Here is a 15601-nt window from a genome sequence, read left to right on the forward strand (position 1 = left end):
GGAGCTGAGCGCAGCTCCCAGTCCTCCTCCTTCCTCACCCAGCCTGGGCAGCTGCTGGCAAAGCCAAGGCTTTTGTGGAGGTGGCTTTTCCCTCTGGTCATTTTTCTGGCAGGGAAGCAGCTCTTCAAAGGCCAAAGCCACCTCCTGCAGCGTGGCCTGGGGCTGTGCCCGATGGCTGAGCTCCCAGGGCTGTGAGCGAAGGGAAACTGGGGAGCAGCTGGAGCCGCGGCAGGGAGGGACGGCGGCGAAGGAGAAGCAGAGGCGGAGTCGGGTGTAGCTCTGTCAGTTGCTGACGTTTATTGCACAGGATGGGCTGGATGGAAAGGTGACGCTTTGGAGCAGGGCCCTGGCCCGCCGGCTGTGCAGCTACAGGCGCCGGGCCGGCTTGTGGCCCCTTGCGTGTGGTCACTGCGTACATTCAACGTGGAAGGCTCCAGAACACTAGGCAGGGGCAGAAGTGTGTGTGCACACACACCCCCCAGCCTTGCACACCCGTGCAACACACAGCGTGTGCCTTCCCCAGCGTCCTCACGCTGCCTGGGGGGCAGGCAGGCTGCGTTCGGCCCCATGCTGGGGCAGTGTGTGCGGGGTGAGGGGGGAGCTTGTGAGCCTTGGGGTGGCCATCCCTCAGACCTCCCCTGCACCCCTCCCCAAAACTTACCTCCAGTCCTGGACCCTCACCCCTCAGGTCTGCGGGGAGGGGCACGCAGGCGCCGGGTCTGGCCAGTGTGCCTAACGCCCGGGGCGGGTGTCCTGCAGATGCACACGGACAGGTATGGGTTGAGGTCATAAATATCACGGACAGCGGCGAGCACGGGGCAGGGGCAGCTGTGGCTTCTATGGGGCGGCCGGGGGCAGCGGGATTCGCCGCGGCGAGCGGCAGACGAGGCTGGACTTTGGTTGGCGGCGACGCAGCGTGGGGGGGGGTCAGCCCAAGCCCGGCTGTAACCCCCCCCCGGCAGCTGCCCCGCTCTGCGGCGTGGGAAGCCGGGGAGAGGGTCTGACGCCATGGCTGGGGGCACAGGACCGGTGCTGCAGCCCCCTCCTGCCACGCCTGTCCCCGCACCCAGCGTGGTGCAGAGGTCACAAGTTGGAAGACAGCCTGGACTTGGCCGGGTCCGTGTCGGGCGTGCTGGCCGCCGAATCCTTGCGAGCCGCCGCCGAGTCCTGCGGCAGGGAGGGCGGCCCAGGGTGCACGGAGCCTGCAGAGGCCGGGTGGGCCGGGGCCCCCCGTGAGGGTGCCTGGCTCCGCAGCCCAGCCTGAGGGCCGGGGCCCGGCGAAGCGGCAGACGGACCCCCGCCGATGGAGGCACAGGACTCACGGGCCGAGGCCGGGGGGCTCTGGGTGCTGCCGGCCGCCAGCCCGTGGGGCAGCGAGGGCTGCGAGGCCGAGAGGGGCCGCGAATCCTGGCTGAGGCTGGTGGTGTGCAGCGCCTGCGTGCTTTTGTGGGCGGCCAGGCGCTGGGGCGAGCCGGGCGTCTGCTGCTGGCTGAGGGAGAGCTGGGAGCCCCGCTGCCCCGGGGCCCCTCCATAGGCGAACGTCCGGCTGGCCAGGGGGCTTTGGGACGGCGGGCTGACTGTGGCCGCGGCAAAGGCGCTGGTGGAGGCTGGCAGGGTCGCGGGCTGCGCCTGGTCCTGCGAGGGCGAGGGGTTGGCGTGGGGCACGGGGGGCTGCGGCTGCTGAGGGGGGCTCTGTTGCAGCAGGACGGGGGAGACAGCGAACGGGCTGGGCACGGCCTGGGCGTACTGCAAGCGGCGCATCATGCGGGGCGAGCCCAGGGCCATGGAGCCCACCAACGGGCTGGCCATCTGCGGGCAGAAGCTCATGGCGACGGCTTGCTGGAGGGTGGCGATGGCGGAGGTGACCTGGGGCTGGACAGGGCTGTAGACGGCCGTGTGCTGCTGCAGCTCCGCCTGCTGCACCATCTCCCGGTCGTACTTGACGATCTCCTGGATGATCTCGTTCTCCTGGTTGTTGAAGACGCCCGAGTTGAGGTCGTGCTGCACTTTGTGGAGTAGGATCGAGTTCTTCTTCCCTGTGGGGAGGGATGCCGGGATGGGGAACACTGTGAGACCCTGTGCTGGGGCCCCTACCCACTCTGTCCATGGCCGTGCCAAAGTGCCAGGGCAGACCTTCACCCCCCAAAGCCCTCCCCCAGCCTTACCAATGCGGTCGAGGCGGTCGATGGCCACGGTCTCAAAGGCCCGTCTCATCATGGGGTATTCCTCCAGCACCTCGTTGAAGTTGTCCACCGAGAGCGAGTAGAGGCGGCAGTAGGTGTCTGCCCGGACGCTGGCCGTGCGCCGGCCACGGGTCAGCAGGCAGATTTCTACAGGGGATACAACAGCACCCACATCAAAACATGGGGACATGAGCGAGGGCAAGGGGAAGAGCCACAGCGGGTGGGGGCCCTGGGACAGCACCCCGTGCCTCGCAGAGCAGCAGGAGGACCCCTGGGCTCAGCCCTGCCAGCGCGCACCTCCAAAGTAGGAGCCGTCGGAGAGTTTCATCTCCTTGTTGCCCTTGGTGAGGATGCTGACCACCCCGTGCTGGATGAAGTACATCTTCTTGCCGATGGTGCCCTCGCGGATGATGTAATCACCCGGCTGGAACACCTCAAACTTCAGCTTGGTGAGCATGGCCGTGACAAAGTTGGGGTCCGCGTTGGCGAACAGCGGCATCGAGGCCACCAGCTTGCGGCAGTTGAAGTTCACGATTTCCTGCATGGAAAAGGGGTGAGGGACAGGGGACAGGCCAAGGGGATGCTCCCAAATACAGGCGTCAGAACACGCAGCCACCCCAGCACACAGCCCATACCAGACAGCCCCTCACACTGGTGGGGTGGTGGTGGGGGGGTCCCATCCTCACCACAGCATCCCACAGCCGGTTCGCCAGCACCCCAGGGCCTTTACCTCGCGCAGAGGCTCGTTGAGCTCCCCCAGGATGCTGTCCTCATCAAACATTTTGCCCTGGTAGCGGTGCTCGTAGTAGTCGTGGATCTTCTGGCGGAAGTCGGCAGGCAGCTTGTGGAAGGACATGTACTGCTCCACCTGCTTGTACTGTGGGGAGAAGGGTTGTCAGCGCCCAGCCGGGCTGGGGCTGCGGGGCCAGGACCCCCCACCCACATCCCTACTCCATGGGGAGGGGCCCAGGCCCCTCTTGACTGGTGGGTCCCATTCCTCTGCCCCACAAACTGGGAGTCTTGGCTGTTGGACAGGGTGCAGGACATCACCCACGGACCCTGTCCAGCCCCGTCCTACCTTCTCCTGGTACTGGCGCCGGGAGGAGTCCAGCGACTGGATGAGGGCGGTGGCGTGGCCGATGAACATGGCGTAGCAGGTGGCCCCCACGATCATGCTCAGCATCGTCAGCCAGATGTCTGTCATGCTCTCAGGCGCCTGCTTCCCATAGCCGATGCAGAGCATGTGGCTCATGGATTTGAAGAGAGCAAAGGAGTACAACTCGCTCCAGGAGTCGTTCTGCAGCGAGAAGGGACGGTGGTGGCACTCAGCTTGGGCTGGCACACAGCTGCTCACACATCTGTCTGTCTGTCTGTCTGTCTGGGCACCCGTGGGTACAACGCCCTGACTCAGCCCTGGGACAGGATCCAGGTTCCCAGCTTCCATCCCCCCACCAGCGCTCTGCACGGGGATTGTTTTCGTAGAATCATAGAATCCCAGCCTGGTCTGGGTTGGAAGGGACCCCAAGGGTCACAGAGCACCAACCCCCCTGCTACAGGCAGGGCCACCAACCTCCAGGCCTGGAGCTACACAAGGTTGCCCAGGGCCCCATCCAACCTGGCCCTGAACACCCCCAGGGATGGGGCACGCACCCCCCTCTCTGGGCAGCCTGTTCCAGCCCCTCACCACTCTCTCTGTGAAGAACTTCCCCCTAATATTTCATCTAACCCTCCCATCCTTCATATTCACTCCATCCCCCTTGTCCTGCCATTATCTCCCCTTTGAACAAGCTGATTCCCCTCCTGTTTCTCTGCTCCCTCCAGGGACTGGGAGGCTGCAATGAGGTCCCCCCACAGCCTTCTCTTCTCTAGGCTCTTTTGTTTGAGTCTCCTGGAGCAGGTGAGATCCAACAATCCCACAGCTCCCTGCTCCTTCCCGGCAGGTTTTGGCACCTCACCGCCTGCCTGGCTGTGCTTTAGGGGCACAGCCACTGTGGCTGCTTCAAGCCAAGGCACAAAACTGCAGCGAGACCCTCACCCAAACCTCCCTACCCCCCTGAAATGCTGTGATGGGAGGGAGTGTGGAGTTTGCTGAAGCTGCTGAGTTTCTGCTGCAGACAGGGACAGGCCCCCCCAGCCCAGCCCTGGTGCCCCCCTGGGAGTGATGCAGCCATGGAAGGAGCAGGGATGGGAGGAAGTCAGGCTGGGGGATGGAGCCGAGATGGAAGCGCTGGCAGAGCGGGATGAGGTGGGGGTGGGGGGGATGGAGACCAGCCATTTGTAGTGGGCTGCAGGGTTGAGAGGGAGCAATTAGAAACGTGGCCCATTATTTATTAATAGCAGCTTCATTGCTAATGAGCAGGAAGGAGAAGGTGGCAGAGGATGGGTAGAGAGCCATGTCAGCATCTTCCTCCTGCCTGGAGCCATCGGCTGCCCAAGGTCCCATGAGCCCACCCACGGCACATCATGGGGAGAGAAGCCAGATGCCAAGGGGATGGCTGATCTGGGGAGAGCAGGCAGGGAGCACGGTGAGGTCAGGGCCAGCACTCACCACCATCCCATTGATGGAGACCCAGCAGTTCTGGGGGAAATCCTGCAGCATGGGCACGAGGAACTGGAGGCAGCCGTCCCAGTGGCAGAGCAGCAGCATCATGCCGATGAGGTTGATGATCCGCATCACCGCGCTGGCCAGGTCGTAGGTCATGTGGAAGATCTGCAGGTGGGATGGCAGAGGGTGAGGGCAGACACCAGCCCCAGCCCCACTCCAGGCACTGACCCACAGCGCTGGGGGTTGGCCCAGCCTGGCCTCTGCCTGCCTATTTATAGCCGGCGGGATGCCGCCACGCTGCCGCCCCGCGACGCGCTAATGGCTGCGAGCTTTGGGGAGGATAAGCTGGCGCCAGAGGATGCTCAGGGACAGCCAAACACCACGGGGACTGGGGAGGGAGCAGGGCTACCCCTGGGGCAGTGGTGGGGCTGGGATCAGGCATGGGGCAGCTCTTGGTAAAGAGGGTCCGGGGTGGCTCCAGGCAGCCCACTCTGCCTGAGATCTCACCCTGACAGGCCAAGAGCCAAGAACATCAACCGCTGAGACCCATCAGAGACACCCTGGGAGAGCCCCTAGCCTGGGGCAGGGTGCAGGAGGGAAGCCCTGACTGTGGGGACCCACTGTGGTGGTCCTGGCACCCTCAGCCCCAGCTGTGGTGGGGGTGTGTGGCAGGACTGTCCCTCTGGGATGCTGCTCGGTGCTCTAAGCACACCCCTCGCTCCCAGCTCCCGCAGCTGACAGAGGGGCTTCCTCCCCCCACCACGTCCCCATCCCAGCCTGGCCCTAGCACCCATTGCCCTGGGACACCTGCACAGGCAAACCTGGGGGTTCTGGCTGCAAACTAAGCTGTGGGCTGAGGACCTGTTCCTTTCCCCTTATTTATTGGGTCCAAAAAGAAGCGGGGGGAACAGATGGCAAAATATGAGCCCCCCCCCACCCCTTGAGATGAAACCCCAGGTCCAAGGCTGAAGCAAGGGCACTGCCAAAGGCACATTGTGCCCCCTGGTCTGGCCCACTCGGGCCAGTGGCAACATCCCTCCAGGCAGCCCCTTCCCCTGTCTGGGGACAGAGTTGGGTACACACGGCATCCACGGACCCCCCAGCCCCGAAAGCAGGCGAGGTGCCCGCAGGGATTGGGGCTGAGCTGCCTCCCATCCCCGGTAAGCGGATGTGATTACCGGGATAATCCGCACGGCCGCGCACCAGTTTAACTCATCCCCAGGGCTCGCCCGGCTGCCCTGAAAGTGAAATGGGTGAGAGCCGGAGCACTGAGGGAGACCGGGGGAGCTGGGACCACCTCTGGGGTGGGGTGCAGGATGCGTCTGCAGCAGAGTCTGGCACCCGAGAAGGATGCGGGCAAGGGGATGCAGGCAGGGGGATGCAGGCAGGGGGTGTGGGCAGAGGGGTGTGGGCAGAGGGTTGTGGGCAGAGGGACCCAGGCAGGGGGATACGGACAGGGGGGACATGAGCAGGGGGACGTGGGCAGGGGGATGCGGGCAGGGGGATTCGTGCAGGGGGATGCAGGCAGAGGGGTGTGGGCAAGAGCCACTCCCCCAAGGACCGGGCAGCCCCCAACAGCTCTGCGAGGCTCAGGGCTCTGCCGAGACCGCTCAGCCCGGTGAGCCCAGGGTGTGCCAGAGGCCGGGGTCTCTATCGTGGGGTCAGGCCAGGCCGGTCAGAGCCATGGAGCTGTGTCAGCCGGTCACCGTGCCCAGGCTGCACTGCTGGGGGGAGGGGGAAGGATGCCCTCCCAGGGCCTGGAGTCACACGGCAGCAGCGGAGCAGCAGGAGGAGGAGGAGGGTGTGGGTGTGTGTGTGTGAAGGCCCTCACCCTGCCTCCAGCCTGGGGCTGTGCGGGTGCTCGCTGCAGCGTGGAGCCGGCTGCGCAGCCCAGAGCCGCCAGCCCACGCGCTGGAGCCACGCGGCAACGCCGAGCACGCCACATCCCGACAGCACATCCTGACACTGCATCCCAGCAGCACATCCTGACAGCACGTCCCAACACCGCATCCTGACACCACATCCTGACACCACATCCCAACAGCACATCCTGACACTGCATCCCAACAGCACATCCCAACACCGCATCCCAACACCGCATCCCAACACCACATCCCGACAGCACATCCTGACACCACATCCCAACAGCACATCCTGACACCCCATCCTGACAGCACATCCCAACACCGCATCCTGACACTGCATCCCGACACTGCATCCCGACACCGCATCCCGACACCGCATCCCGACACCACATCCCGACACTGCATCCCGACACTGCATCCTGACACCACATCCCAACACCGCATCCCAACACCACATCCCGACAGCACATCCCAACAGCACATCCCGACATGTCCCCTCACAGCCCTGGCTGCGCCAAGCCTCAGCAGCACCCAGCCCCCTGCCCTCAGCACCCAGGGGGTCCCTGCTGCTCCCCGAGGGTCCTGGTGCTCCCCAGGCTTGGAGCAGGGAGCTGGAGGGGACCGGAGGCAGGGAGCAGGGAGCTGAGCAGGGGGACGTGGCCGAGCTGCTGGCAGGGCACCGTGGGTGCTGTACCACGGTGGCAGGACTGGGACCAGCTGTGCAAAGCCCAGCACCCCCCACACCCACCCACAGACACAGCCCGAGGAGCCGGAGATGCTGCCCTGGAGCAGCCCCCACGGCAAGGCTTTCCCACTGCCAACAGAGCAGAGAGAAGGTGGGGGCCCCCCCCAAACCTCTCCCCACATCACAGAGCGTCAGTCACAGCCACCCACCAGCCCTGCACACCCCACCCTGCCCAGACTCCCCCAATGCAACAGCTCCTCGGGCAGTGCTGAGCCCCCCCTGCCCTCACTGGGGTTGCTCCCAGCTCCAGTCAGGGGGTGGGGGGAACCCCCATGCTGGTGTCCTGTGGGACCCTCACCTCTTCCCACTGGTGGATGTAGCGGATGAGGCGGGAGAGGCGGAGGAGCCGCAGGAGGCTGAGGATCTTGGTGAAGCGGACGATGCGGAGGGCACGGGCTGTCTTGTACACCTCCGAGTCTATGCCCTTCTCCACGATCAGGAAGACGTAGTCCACAGGGATGGAGGAGACAAAGTCCACCACAAACCAGGTCTTGAGGTACTTCTTCTTGATCCTCTCAGGGTCCAGGATGATTTCTGTGTTGTCTTCGATGACGATCCCTGTGCGGAAGTTCAGCACCAGGTCCATCAGGAAGAAGGTGTCAGAGACCACGTTGAAGACGATCCAGGGCGCCGTGGTCTCCTCCTTGAAGAAGGTGATGCCCACGGGGATGATGATCAGGTTGCCCACCATGAAGAGCAGCATCGTGAAGTCCCAGTAAAACCTGGTGAGCGAGAGGATGGAGGAGGGTGTCACCAGCTCCCCAGAGGGGACCTGTGCTACTGGGGTGCTGTCACCCCAATGTCACCATGGTCCTATGCACCAACCCCCCCACCTCTACCCAGGAATCATAGAATCATAGAATCCCAGACTGGTCTGGGTTGGAATGGACCCCAAGGGTCACAGAGCTCCAAACCCCCTGCCACAGGCAGGGACACCAACCTCCAGGCCTGGAGCTACACAAGGTTGCCCAGGGCCCCAGCCAACCTGGCCTTGAACACCCCCAGGGATGGGGCACCCACCCCCTCTCTGGGCAGCCCCTTCCAGCCCCTCACCACTCTCTCTGCAAAGAACTTCCCCCCTAATATCCAATTTAAACCTCCCCTCTTTCAGCTTTAATCCATCCCCCTTGTCCTGCCATTATCTCCCCTTTGAACAAGCTGATTCCCCTCCTGTTTCTCTGCTCCCTCCAGGGACTGGGAGGCTGCAATGAGGTCCCCCCACAGCCTTCTCTTCTCCAGGCTGAACCAGCCCAGCTCCCTCAGCCTCTCTCCATAGGGCAGCTGCTCCAGCCCTCTGATCATCCTCATCACCCAGAAACACATCCTGCTCCCCCCTACCCAAACCCCCTGCCCCAGAGCTTCACCCTGCAGTCAGAGGGGCTGTGCAGGAGGTGCAGGATGAGGCTGGGGGCTGGGTGCTGTAGTGGGCTCATCCTGCTGCACTGGTTTGGCTGGGGGCAGGTCCTGGGAAGCCCGTGGAGGACACCCTCCTGCCGAGCCACTCTGGGGCAGCAGGTGGGCTGGGGACAACCCCTCCTCCCCAAACCACCCACCATAGTGGGGCCGTCGCGCTCTCCGCTCAAGGTCGCAAGGTGGAGGCAGGAGAGGGGAGCCCCCCCTCCCCACTCCCCACTCCCCACTCCAGAGATGGGGGGAACCTGAGGACAGGGACAGAGTCCTGGGGACAGCCAGGGGTCAGCCCAGGCTGCAGTCCCAGTTTTGGGGTGCACAGGGGGGGGCTGCATGTCAGACAGCGGCAGCGCGGCGGCGGCAGAAGGAGCCAGCGCAGCTCCCGGCGCAGCCGATCACGCATGGCTGCGGCTGCAGCCGGCAGCCCCCAGCCCGCTGAGGCAGCAGGGAGGGGGCTGCTGCCTTTGCCTCTGCCTCATGGCTCCGCTGCCTCCTCCTGCCTCAGCATCCTCCCCCCCTCCTTTCTCCTTGCCCCCGACTTCGGGGCCACCCATGACCTTCCCGAGCACCCACAAGGTCATGGGTGGCCCCGTCCCAGCAGGACCGTGCAGAGTAGGGGGGGGACCCCAGCCCCTTGTTTCCTGCCTTCTCCACACCCAGGGACTGGAATTGGGGAGTGGGAGGGGGGATGCTCCTCAGAGCCACAGACACGCAGACCCACAGGCTCTGCTCAGCCCACCCTGCCCCCCCAGGTAGGAGTCCCCAGAAGCTGCAGGCTGATGGGCAGGGGATGCTGTGGGGACTGGTGGGGAGGGGTGCAAGACACCCCCCACCTCCCCAATCAGGAGCAGGAGACAGGCTGAATACAACCCCCTCCCCACCCCCACACCCCATGCAGATTAGCGCAGGACCAGGAGGAGCATCCCAGCTCCTGACCTTTTTCCAATGACACCTTCCCCACGTGAGACGTTGCCGTGGCAACCATGAGTGATGTCACTGCTGCACAACGATGACTTCACGCCCAGGGCCGTCTCCTGGGGTACCCTCACCAACTGCCAGCTGGGAGGGATGGCCGTGCTTCCCCCCCCACACACACACCTCCCCACAAGCAAGCCCTGCACCCAGCAGCTCCAGCACCCCACTAACCCCAATGGCAGTGATGCCACGGCTGTGGTGGGTCCTGCTGTGTCCCGGGGTTCTGGCTGCACCCCACGGCCCACCCAGAGATGCTGCTGGTGGCAGAGCAGCTGATGCTGGGGCAGCACAGGGCTGGGTCTGTCCTACACCACCCCCCCAGCAGCTCCTGCTGCAGACAGACCCTCTGGGGGGATGGTTGTGGGGGGCATCAGGCATGCCAAAGGTTAAATAACGGCGCCAGCCAGGCAAAGCTCGCCTCTGGCTCAAATCCCTTGGAACTGGAGGAGCCAGGGCAGAATTCAGCCTGATGAGAAAGATAAACTGTTCCTGACCCCCCCTCCAGCCCCCCCTGGCATAGGGCTGACTCAGTGCGATCTCTTCGGGGACCCGGGTGCGATGCCAACACTTCCTTCCTCGGAGGGCAGTGTGTGCAGAGGCAAACGATCCAACCCAGGCTCCTAAAAATACCCAAACCCAAACTAATTAGGATCCTCAGCACCCCCTCCCTGGCTTCTGACCCACTTGAACAGCAGCGATGGTGACAGAAGCTGCCGAACGCCACTGCGCGCGGCGGCTGCGGTGCTCTGGCACAGCGATGCCGCCCCTTGGGTCCTGGGCAGGGGCTGAGCTGGAGCTCAGCACCCTTGCTGAGGGCACCCCACTGCACTCCTGTCCCTGAGACACCCCCACCTCACCAAGCACATCCCTCTGCAGAGCTGCCACCTCCCCGACATCTCCAAAGCCCCCCCAGAGATGCTGTGGGTGGAGAGGCTCAGGGCAATGCCAACAGCTGCACCATCAGTGCCTCCACAGCTGCCCACTGCTGGGGAGAGGGCCTGGACACCCCCCCCAAAAATGTCCAGGGGGGCACAGCTGCTGGGACGCCCCTGCTGAGCTCCATCATGGCACACACAGCTCCAGGGCTGCTGCTGACAATCTGGCTGCCCGTGTATCTGCTGCAATCCCCTCAGCTGGGCACTGAGCCCCCCACCTCGCTGTCTGCTTGGGGGGATGATGTTATGGTCCTGAGACCCCCCAAGGGCTGAGCTGAAACAGCCAGGGCTGCAGGTGGGAGCAGTGCTGGATTGGTGCGGGCTTGGTGCAGAATTGGCGCTCCCAGTCTAAGAACGAGGTCACTGGTAGAAGTGGGTTAAGAAGCCAACGGCAGAAGTTTGCCCAAGCACCACGATGGATGGTGCCCAACACACTGCCCATACCCCCACCACCCAGTACAGCCAGTTGTGGTGACAGACCGGTGCTGCTCTCCCTGGAAAAGGGTTTTCCAGGGAGAAAAGGGAGCAGCAAGGGAGCAGAAAATGGAGAAAGAGGGATAAAGGCTTTGCAAACCGCTCAAGGACCTAACCCTTGAAGTTCCACCGTGGGTTACAGCCCTTCTGCCCCAAGGAACTCCCAGCCTGCTCTCAGTACCCCCAGCCTGACTGCCCCAAGCATCGGAGTGGGAAAGCAGCTCCCAGACACCCCATGGAACCGTAACACTGGGACCAGCCGCATGGTGCTGGCACGGCGCATCGGGAGCGCCAGCACCAAGCCCAGCCCCTCGGCTCGGAGCCCAAGGGTGGCAGGAGCACGGTGGTGGCACCATCCAGGCAGCAGCAAAGCCCATCGTGAGCCTGGGTGAGGAAGGCTCAGGCCAAGGAACACTGGGGACAGCTGTGCTGGATGCGGCGTCACCTCCGGGACTGGCTCTTGCCCAGATGTTTGGGAGCAGTGAAAACCCACGGCTCTGCCCCAGCTGCTTGTGGCAGGATGTTCGTGGCAGGATGCTCACGGCAGGATGCTCACGGCAGGCCCTGGGTGCCAGGCTGGCGGGAGGGGATGCCGATGTAGCCGCATCAGGTGACCCCACCGCGGTCACGGCGACACGGGCACCGCCACCGCGTCACCAGCCGCGTGCCGCTCGCTGCTGCATCCAGCCTGGGCTGAACCCTCCTGCCTCTCCCTGAAGGGATCCACCAGCCAGCTGGAGCACCTGGTGCCTGGGCTCCCACACCCCGGGATGCACCCGGCCCCCCAGGAATACCACCAACCTCCTCCTCAGCCCTGACCCCCCAACAAGTATCAGCCCCTGGCCCCATGCCTATGTCTATGGGATATATAGACCAGCAATGTCCCCCAGTCACTGTGAAACAAGAGCTGGATGTGGGGGACCCTCCAGCTCCCCATCCTGCTGCAGAAACACCAGCAGAACTAAGGACAAACTCAGCCTGGCTTTTCCCTCCCACTGACAGCGACTGAGAGCTGCCAAACGAGCTGAGAACTGCCCAGCACCAAAGCAGTGGCTCTGCTCTGCTCCCTTCTGCCTACTTCAGCACAGGCTTTACACATCGCTCCTACCAGAGCTGCAGCTCAGGACCCCAACCAGCCACCCAGGCAGCTCCCTGCTAATCCAATATTTATGGAAATAGGGACTTCTCATTCCTGGAGCAGGGAATCTTTGCATGAATAATGGCAATGCTGTGTCCATGAGGAGGCAGGAGCTTATGAAATGATGTCACATACGCAGATGGGCGATGAGTTGATGGGAAAATGGGTTTTGCAGGGCGAACGCAGCCGGGTTGCTGCTCCATTATCATTATTAAACATCATTATATTTTGTTTTTTAAAGGTGGGAGGAGGTGGGGGAGGTGGACACACGCTCTGGGAGCAGAGCAGGCGGCTTGTGGCCGGGCTCTCAGCCCCACGCTGAGCTGAGCCTGTTTATGTGCACGTTGGTAGACCCAGCCGACGCCGTGGCTCTGCCTGCAGCTCCTCCCCGCTGGGCAGGGAACTCTCCTACGCCACTTGCAGCATCAAAACACAGACAGCAGCTCTTCCCCAATGGGTTTCAAGTCTTGATAGCAGCGACTCCAGGAGACACGGAGCCGACGTGGGGCAGGACGGGCCAGGGTGACTCCCCAAGGTCACCCTGGCATGGCCCACTGCAAGCAGCGTCTTGGGGAGCGATGCTGCTGGACCCTGGGGAAGCCATCCAGGCCTCGCTCCAGCCATGGGCTCACTGCATGGAGACCCTGCTCTTGGCAGCACCACGGGCTCTGCCACTGGGATTGTGGCTCTGCCAGCTTGGAGGAGCAGGGCAGGCTCTGGCCCCGGCGCAGTCATGGTGGGGCTTGGTGGGGCCAGGTCATCACCCCGCTCCCAGGCTCCCCAGCCAGCAGTTGCTGAGGATGGAGAGTGGGGACACGAAGGGGCAGCATCCCCCAGCTCCCAGGGCTCTGCCTGGCACTGCCCAGCTGTGGCAGGGAGCAGCAATGGCCAGGCAGTGCAGCCCCTCACCCCAGGAGAGCGGGTCCCCAGCTGGTGAGACAAGGGGGGGCTCTGAGGGATACCCACAGCGGGTTCCCAAGGGGAATGCCTGCCGTGAGGATGTGAGCCCACTGTGCAGGAGATCAGCCCTGGGAGGAGGCCGAGAGCCTCAGCTGCTCCTCTGGAAGATGCCAGAGCAGCCTGGGAGTAACACAGGAGGTGCTGGGCCCTGCTCTGAGCCTGCCCAGCCAGGACAGACCCCACCATCCACAGCCACCTCTGCCTGCCCCAGGGACGCCCCATGCCATTGGGGACCCATCAGCATCACTGGTGAACAGAGCCTGGGTCTGGCTTGGGGGTGTCCCCTGCACCGTGCACCCAGGGAATCATGCCTCGAGCCTCCCTGAACCACACACCACAACAGCAGGAGAACGATGCAGCACTGAGCCCCTCAATCCTCCCCAGCCAAAGCCCCCCCCCAGCCCCACCAAGGCCACTGGACAGGGTCCCAATGGCTGGCTCACCAGCAACACCAGTGCCGTGCTGTCTGCCCCAGCCGGTCGAGCTGCACATCCCTCCCAGCTGCCTCCCTGCGACCTGGGAAGCGTTTCCCACTTCTGGGCTCCCCCAGGGCTGTGGGGGTGGAAAGGAGATGGAGATGCAGGGACACCCCCTCCCCCGGGTCTGCCGCTCCTCAGCACAGGCTGGATCCGGGGGATGCTGGTCCTTTGGGGAGCCAGACAAATCCCCCCCCGCCGATCCCCCGAGCCTCAGGGACAGGATCGGGCCTTCTCGGGGGAGGGGGAGCCCGCACAGAGCTCTGCCTGGCAGAGGGGAGCGCAGCACGTCCTCTAGCCCGGGCCCCCAGAGAGGATGGAGGGAAGGGTGACCCCTTCCCCGGGGGACGGTTTGCGGGCAGAGCCAAAGCCCAGTGGGGCTCCCGAGGGGCTGGGCAGAGCCGGGCCGGGCCGAGGTGCCGGAAGGAAAAGGGGATGCCCTTGCCCGGGCGCCCCTCGGTCAAAGCAGCGGGGTCCGGGCATCCCCGGATCGACCGCTGCTCGGCTGGGAAGGGGATGCCCGGCCGCCGGCCCCTCCCTGCACAGGCGAGCGGCATCCGCGCCGCCACCTCCAGCACAGCTCAAGGTGCCCTCTCCCAGGGCACGGCTCGGTTTTCCCTTCTCTCGCCGGTGGGGCCGGCCCCGGGCTCCGTTCACCCCTCCCGTTCCCCGCCCGCGGTCGCCCGGGCCGGATCCCGCGGCCCGGCCCGGCCGATGCTCCATCCCCGAGGGATGCTCCGACCCGGCCCGATGCTCCATCCCCGAGGGATGCTCCGGCCCGGCCCGACGCTCCATCCCCGCGGGATTGCGACGCTCCATCCCCGCGGGATGCAGCCGGGCGCGGGGCCGCGGGGTCCCGGGCTCTGCGCTCCCCCCCGCCCAGCCGGCCGGGCGCCCACCTGAAGTCGCTGTAGGGATGGATGATCCAGGCCCCCGCCGACTTGACGCGCTCCTGCTCCCGCTCCACCGCCTTCTGGGAGCCGAACATCCGCAGCGAGAACTTGTTGACGCCGGGCTGGAGCATCGCCCCGAACTGCCGCTGCATGAAGCTGGCCTGGCTCCCGCGGGCCTCCTCGCCCGCATCCTCGCCCTCCTCGGCCGCCTTGGCCCCGCCGGGGGACGCGCCGCCGCCGCCGCAGGAGAAGGAGACCTTGGGTTCGCGGGGCGGCTCCGGGCCGGGGCTTCGCGGCGGATCCCCGCGGCGGCACTCGCCGTTCGGGGATCCCTTCCCGCCGCGGCCCCGCGCCCGCCCCGCCGCTGCTGCTGCCGCCGCCGCCGCCCCGCCGCGCTTGGCCGCCTCGGCAGCCGCCGCCGCCGCCTCCTCCTCGGCCACCGCCTCCCCCCCCGCCGCGCCGCGGCCCGCCCGCATCTTGCCGCTGCCGCCGCCGAGGCCACCGGCGGCCGAGTGGCGCCCGCCGCCGCGGCGGGGGCGGGCCGGGGCGGGCCGGGGGCGGGCGGTGGGGCCGGGCCGAGGGAGCGGGAAGCTCCGCAGCTCCCCCCGCCGGTACAGGCCTGGCAGCTCCATGACTGGAGGGGGCGGAGGAACAGGAGGGGAATCCGCTTGTTGAAGGGCAGAGACTGGCAGGACAAGGGGGATGGGGTGAAGCTGAAGGAGGGAAGGTTTAAATTACATATTAGGGGGAAGTTCTTTCCAGAGAGAGTGGTGAGGGGCTGGAACAGGCTGCCCAGAGAGGGGGTGGATGCCCCATCCCTGGGGGTGTTCCAGGCCAGGTTGGATGGGGCCCTGGGCAACCTTGTGTAGCTCCAGGCCTGGAGGTTGGTGTCCCTGCCTGTGGCAGGGGGTTGGAGCTCTGTGACCCTTGGGGTCCCTTCCAACCCAGCCCAGTCTATGATTCTGTCTCTAGTATGTGTAACATGGGCTGGAGCCCATGGCC

At 65.0% G+C, this 15601-nt stretch overlaps 1 protein-coding gene across 1 annotated transcript; it reads right to left on the bottom strand.

Moving 5' to 3' along the window:
- Nucleotides 1–284: 284 nt before the first annotated feature.
- HCN2 (hyperpolarization activated cyclic nucleotide gated potassium and sodium channel 2) lies at nucleotides 285–15090 on the bottom strand. The gene is made up of 8 exons (XM_084276306.1): nucleotides 14606–15090; nucleotides 7637–8060; nucleotides 4732–4893; nucleotides 3262–3480; nucleotides 2914–3060; nucleotides 2481–2721; nucleotides 2166–2330; nucleotides 285–2036 (listed from the first exon to the last, which is right to left on the bottom strand). Exons 1-8 carry the CDS (start codon nucleotides 15073–15075, stop codon nucleotides 1084–1086), a joined length of 2781 nt encoding a protein of 926 aa, XP_084132432.1. The 5' UTR covers nucleotides 15076–15090; the 3' UTR covers nucleotides 285–1083.
- Between the last annotated feature and the right edge of the window lie 511 nt (nucleotides 15091–15601).

This window comes from Gallinula chloropus (assembly GCF_964237585.1).
Source record: "Gallinula chloropus genome assembly, chromosome: 28".
In the NCBI taxonomy this organism is placed as follows: Eukaryota; Metazoa; Chordata; class Aves; order Gruiformes; family Rallidae; genus Gallinula; species Gallinula chloropus.